Source organism: Bactrocera latifrons, unplaced genomic scaffold (genome assembly GCF_001853355.1).
Source record: "Bactrocera latifrons isolate USDA-ARS-PBARC rearing strain unplaced genomic scaffold, ASM185335v1 scaffold_314, whole genome shotgun sequence".
Lineage (NCBI taxonomy): Eukaryota > Metazoa > Arthropoda > Insecta > Diptera > Tephritidae > Bactrocera > Bactrocera latifrons.
In genome coordinates this window covers 279,563-285,740 of record NW_017536786.1, presented here as the reverse complement: position 1 = coordinate 285,740, position 6,178 = coordinate 279,563, and the positions used below count along the sequence as shown (strand labels likewise).

The following is a 6,178-nucleotide window of genomic DNA, read 5'->3' as shown; positions in this document are numbered from 1 at the left end:
AAACTTTGAGTTATAAAATGGTAATATATTGGTTATTATACCTGACAACAACTTTCGTTTTTTTTTTTTTTGCTTTTGTGATACGTTGTTTTTGCTTTTTCGGTGACGATATATTTCCATATTAGATTTGTGAGTTAAGAAAGAGAAACAGAAACAGAAACAGAATTTCACCTGACGTTTTTTTAATATTTTGGCTAACTACTTTTCGAAATTTAATATTTCGAATATCATTACAAAAACATGGATTAGCTTGTGTTAAAATGGGTAGTCACTTTATGGTTCTGCAAAGCTTGATAATTATTTCGTGGATTTTATGTGAGTATTCCTAASATATTAGAAGATATTAAGGCACAAACTTCATTATAAAAATCTAATATCGTAAGATTGTAGAAGTTCTTGGTGCATTAAGTTCACTTATCCTTACTCAGAGAGCGTTAAGAGTATTGCGCTCTCAATTAGCGAGCTTTGGAGACTCTTTCATGTTCCCGATATCTTTAGGTTTATGAAGGCGGGATCYCACTATAACAGTTTAGTGTGCGGGTTCCTTGTGCTATGTATGTGAAGACTTAAGTTTAAATACTTTTTATTTTTATAATTTCTTATGGACCAAGTAGCCGTTATGTACTGAGGTTTCACTATAAAGTTGAGTTAATCAGGTATGAATGGAGTTGACTTGCTAAGTACAAGGGAAGTCGTCATTAGTAGTCAGGATGTCTACAMWTGACGTGAATTTTAACAGWCKCGGYGGACTCGCTATCGATACCTTCTACATTGTATCATACCGCGGGGATTTCAGATGCTCACACCGTAGTCCTGCCAATGCGGGACAAGTGYACAAGAGATATATGCTCTATTGTTTCCCTGGTGCCCGGCTCTTTCTTATTGAAAATATTTCGAGTTGATACTAGATATCGCCGCACAGAGATTTTGAGATATTCCGTATCCTAAGAAATTTTTTTGTAAGGATATTAATGTTGCAAGGTTCAGTATTCAGCCTGTTCTCTGCCGTCTCAGTGKTAGTTTTAGCTTTCCTGTCTTAAGAGTGCTTTTAAGTTTGCCATAGTTAAGAGCTTACGCCAGGAATTCTCAAAAAATCTAAGAAGTTCCAGACAATTGCAGCAAAATCTCTCAATTTAAAAATGTCTTAAGTTTTCCCTGAAAAAACGTATCTCTTACTTCACACGAATGAAACCGGAGAACAAATAAGTCTGTTTAGAGTTTGTTTGTTATATAACTTTTTTATTTTTTTTTTATTTATTTTTTTAAGTTTCTAATTTTATTTTTAATTTTAATTTCCGTTTTGTATTTTATTTTTTATTCTATTTTTAAATATATTTACAATTCCCGTTACTGCAATATTTTTGCACGCACACAATTTCTTTGCTCGTACTTTTTCACTTTAAAATACTTGGAATGTGTCCCTGCCTCCACTGTTCTGTCCACCTCCACAATTACGCTCTGACCAACCGACTGACTAACTGTACTGTACTAACTGTGATGCGTGTTGAAAAATGTTGAAAAACCAAATTTTGAAAACTAAGGTTTTAGAGAGTAAGAAAACAGAAATATAAAAACCATAAAATAAAAACAAAAACAAATACTAATTCGTATGTATTTCGTTTTATATATGTTGTTGTGTAATGCAACCCTGGATTTCGTGTTCCTCTGGCGCTGTTAGTTTTACCTCCCCCCCGTATATTGTTTTCAGTTAAAAGCATCAATTATTTCAATTTTCGTTTACTCGTTTGCTCGCTTACGCCAAAGCGCTTTATCGCCCATTAGATATTTTGTGTTGCGCCGCTTTTTGCATTCGCCATGTGATTTCATTAAGACATTTTATGCTTTGCACCAAAATCGCTGCACCCACGCACACACACATTCATACACACGCATACAAACGCATATAGACATACAGCTATTTCGCATAGACGCGTTCACGGTCATAAGCAGCAAAARCAACAACAGAAACACGAGCATGTAGTGCAAGTGAATAAATCCAATGGCTTACAGACATATACTTGCATACATACATCCACATACACATACATACATGCATTTAAAAATGCGTTAAATTTTTGAAAACAAAAACACTGAAAGTACTTAAACTCGCGAGAATTACCAAGTCTTCAACGCGCTTCATACATATATTTACGTGTGTATGTGTGTGTGAGCGCATATACTAATATATATTTGTGTAGCTGTATGCAAATCTACTGTTAGGCAGTTTAATTGTGGACATGCTGCTGGCTGGGCCACTGAAAATACCAACAAAATGAGAAGTCAGCACAATAACGGAGCTGAAGGTAAAGCGGCTTACAAGAGAGASCGAAAAAAGCAAAACGCTTAAGATCCCTGGCACGCCTACAAACGCTCGCCGCTTCACACGCACACACTCGGTTTAGTGCCAACGAGCAACCGTTATAAGGCCACATTTGTATATTGTCACACACACATACCAATATATGTATGTGCATATATATATGTATATGTACCGTTATATAAGCTGTAATTTTGKAAGCTGAAACACTTGGCAAAGCCTCGGTGGCGAGTAAACGACGTTGGCATGCATGCTTGTTTGTGTGTGTGTGTGTGTGAGTGAGTGCATGTGTAAATGACGCAAATATGTGTCAAGGCTGGCAAACTCGCACACGGCCGTTCATGACTGGCAAAGCAACAACAATAAAAACTGCATAACAATAACAAAACATTAGTTAACAAAATAACAACAACATACGCTTAACGCTAAGCTGTCAGGCCGGTCAGCCCTCTAAATATATARTAATTGCAGCGCGTGCAGCTTGTCGGTAAATAAGTCGTTTAAAATAACAATAACAACTCTAAACAACTTACGATATACATATTTATATATATTTTTCGAATCAGAATATTTCAGTTAAAGGGCGATATTTTAAGAATACCAAAGATTYATATGTGTTCAATGTATGTCAGCCGTAAAAACTTGGAGCGAATTAACGGTAAACTGAATAAGGCTATAATGAAGCACAGATGGGCTTATGAAACATCATTCGAAACCTCTGAAAAGYATAAACTTAAGATGCAGACATAATAGAGCCTTTTGAATAGTTTCGAACCCAAGTAAATTTCCAATACTTTTGAACAGATCCAATTTGAAAAGTTGAATCCTTGAAAACTTTGATTTTTTTAATTATGAGTTTCTTGAAATTGAAAAGACGCACATATAATATGTGTGGCAGAACCGGCATCTTTCAAATTGATGAATAAGTTAGTTTCAGCAGAGAACATACAATCAGTCGTTATATTTTTTCCGCTTCCAGTCAATTGCACATGAAAAATACTATTTTAAAGGGAAGTAACTTTTACGAAAGAGTTTACTGCTTGATGTGRTGCTGTGAGTACAGATCTCAGATCTGAAATAAACCAACCAAACCAAAATGTTGCCAGTGGTGACAGTGGAAAAAAAAGTGGTGACGAAGAAGCACATCCACCTCAAGCGACTTAATTCGGCAGGCGACCGGGTGAAACATCATATTTGGAACAGAAAAAAATTAGTATTTTCCARCAGCTGATGGGCGCTCTAGATCTTCTATTCAGTTGTACACTCTTCCAAGATTGATAAAATTGATATACCAAAATATATACCAGAAAATATCTCAGTCTAACGTCATAAAGGAAGCGCTGAATGTCCTCTAGGAGTTGCACTTCCTCACCCTGATATTCACCAAGCACCCTTTATAGGCTAGCCGTTTGATACCTGTTATTAAGATGCAATGTGCAGCAAGATAATTTACATTAATTTGCGTCATCCTGGTTAYGGGTCGCCAAAAGGTGATATGTAAAACTGAAAAGTGCATTTTTGGCGATTTCAATGGCTCTAKTGCTGTTAGGCGGAGAATCGATGTGGCAAATGAAAGCTTTGAGTGCCCTGTAGATGATCCAAATTTCTTTTAGCGTACATACTCTGACCGCTTTATGGCGCAGAAGGGTAGAAAAAGAGGCAAGTTAACCCGTCTGCTTACTAGATGATTGGCAAGCCCCTAGTGGTGGTAAGCGACTGATTAATGGCGATAATGAATGTTCGGCATCTTCACATATTGCAAAGTACTTGACAGTATAGATTTAGARGCACGACAGTCGGGTCTACGAAATCCGGAACGGACCCGAATTTTTATCYGGCCAAGGACTGTCAACCGGGCAGAATTCTGCCGTTACAACAACAACAACAACAGAGGCTTTTCGTATAGAAAATGTATAGGAAAAATATRAGAAAAAACTTTCGGCATAAAGAAAAAWTATATATACTATACATATGTACATTAGTGCGGRTCGATATAGAGAGAGCCAAAAAACGGAAAAACCGCGTATGCGGGAAATGTTCCACGGATTATTTCGAAAAACTTTGCACACAATACTATGGGTCTAAAGAAATTTAAAGCGTATGCAAATTTTCATAATTTGTTAGAACTGGACAACTATTTCGCATATCTCCTCTACAAACGGTTATTCAGAATTCACCCTCGACTTAAAAAATGTTGGCTCGTACCCGAGCTTAGGCCAATAGTCTCGGTCAGAAATATCCACTGAACATTCCTTGCATACGCGATTTTATGGAAAAAAATCATCTCGCGCTAATATACATACATTGCCATATGAACCTTTTGAAAGGGTATTTAAGCTAAAATAAAGGCTGTAAGTCATTTGATATCGCTTAATTGGTATTTATGACCCCAATTCCGACCATATGGACCAAGGCTGGCTGTCGAAATGAATTTTTGTGCAAACCACCGACGWTTCCTTTGCGAGATAACAATTAAAATGCTTAAAAAATAAAGTAAATAAGCCGTTWTAAAAGTTATGAGTGTGTGCTTATATTGACGCAACAATAACGGTATATACCTGTGCCTCGCAATTAGTGCGAAACAAGGCTTAAACTGCTATATTCTTTAGCGCATTTTCCGGTCACACAATGGCACAGGCCAATCCATGTTTAAAGCAAAAAAGCGAGAATTTAAGCGATTCGCKGCGAATATTATGCAAAACGCTGCATTATTGCGCATGTTTCGCTCTTAAATGCACTTAAATTGCATGCGGCCACAACACAACTGATGAAGGGCAGCGTTAAAGTACACGCACACACATGCGCAGSCCACTGTGCATGTGTATTTATGTTGCAAGGCAGTGTGGCAAGGACACTCGCTTTAAAGCGAGACTCAAACAGCGCTGAATGCATGAGCTGGTGTGTGTATGTGTGTGCCTGTGATATGTCGGTGAGCGTGTGTGTGGCCAATTCGTGTCAGGTTGACCGCGTTGGCAGCTTTTTCATTTCGTTGCTGTGTTGCATGTATGTGCTGTGTGCAGCGAACGCATTGAATTTCGCTGAATGCAGTTAATTATCGTACGAACGCATACRTATGTGCAGCTATGAATATAAATTCGCTTATATATACAAGCATAGGTGTCATTAATATAAAATGCGCATGTATATGAAGGGCAATCAAGCCGAAAAGTGGCACAGGCGAAAAGCAATAATATGAAAGGAAAGTTGTAAAAATATACCATCGACATTTAAAGTATATTTGTGCTTGCAAAAAGTCGTGTACGAAGTCCGAACATTGTTGCTTTAACTCTTTCTWATTTTCATTTCGCTCCATTTCGCACTTTTTCCACCTAACGGCGTCACTAACTGTAGAGTAACTGGCAAATTTAATATACACACTTTCACGAATTTCCATATTTCACAGTTATATTAAATAATAACACCACATTTTAGTTGCACACTCACACACCTTTCATTTCACCACAATTCATTTTCATTGCTTTGCACTTTTGTTTTTCATTTTCCATTTGTTGTTTATTTTTTTTTTTTTGTGTTTCATTGCAGACCTTTTAGCGTATTTTGACATTTATTTTCATACCGATTCGAATGGTTCGATCGTTTATTCACCGCCAAAATTAAAATTGAAAGGTATTTACACGATTTTCTTATGCTTTTACTTACATACATACATACATAAGCTGCCTACATACACATACATGATTGCTTACATACCTATATATAACACAGTTAAACAATTAAATAACAGCATTCACACCGTTAAGTATAACACATAGTTAAGCCAATTAATATTAGTATATGCGTTTTATGCCACATGCTGTTAGACGAGCCGTAAACATGCATTGTTGGAATTTACAAAAGGTG

General features: G+C 36.8%; 1 protein-coding gene across 1 annotated transcript in view; it reads left to right on the top strand.

Annotated features, from left to right (window-relative positions):
* LOC108970892 (protein turtle) overlaps nt 1–6,178 on the top strand; it is a gene marked incomplete at its 5' end in the record, with an annotated part of 54,491 nt that overhangs the window by 24,654 nt on the left and 23,659 nt on the right. The window contains one exon of the mRNA XM_018936589.1: nt 5,861–5,944. Coding sequence (XP_018792134.1) covers nt 5,861–5,944 — 84 coding nt within the window. The remainder of the gene's footprint in view (nt 1–5,860; nt 5,945–6,178) is intronic.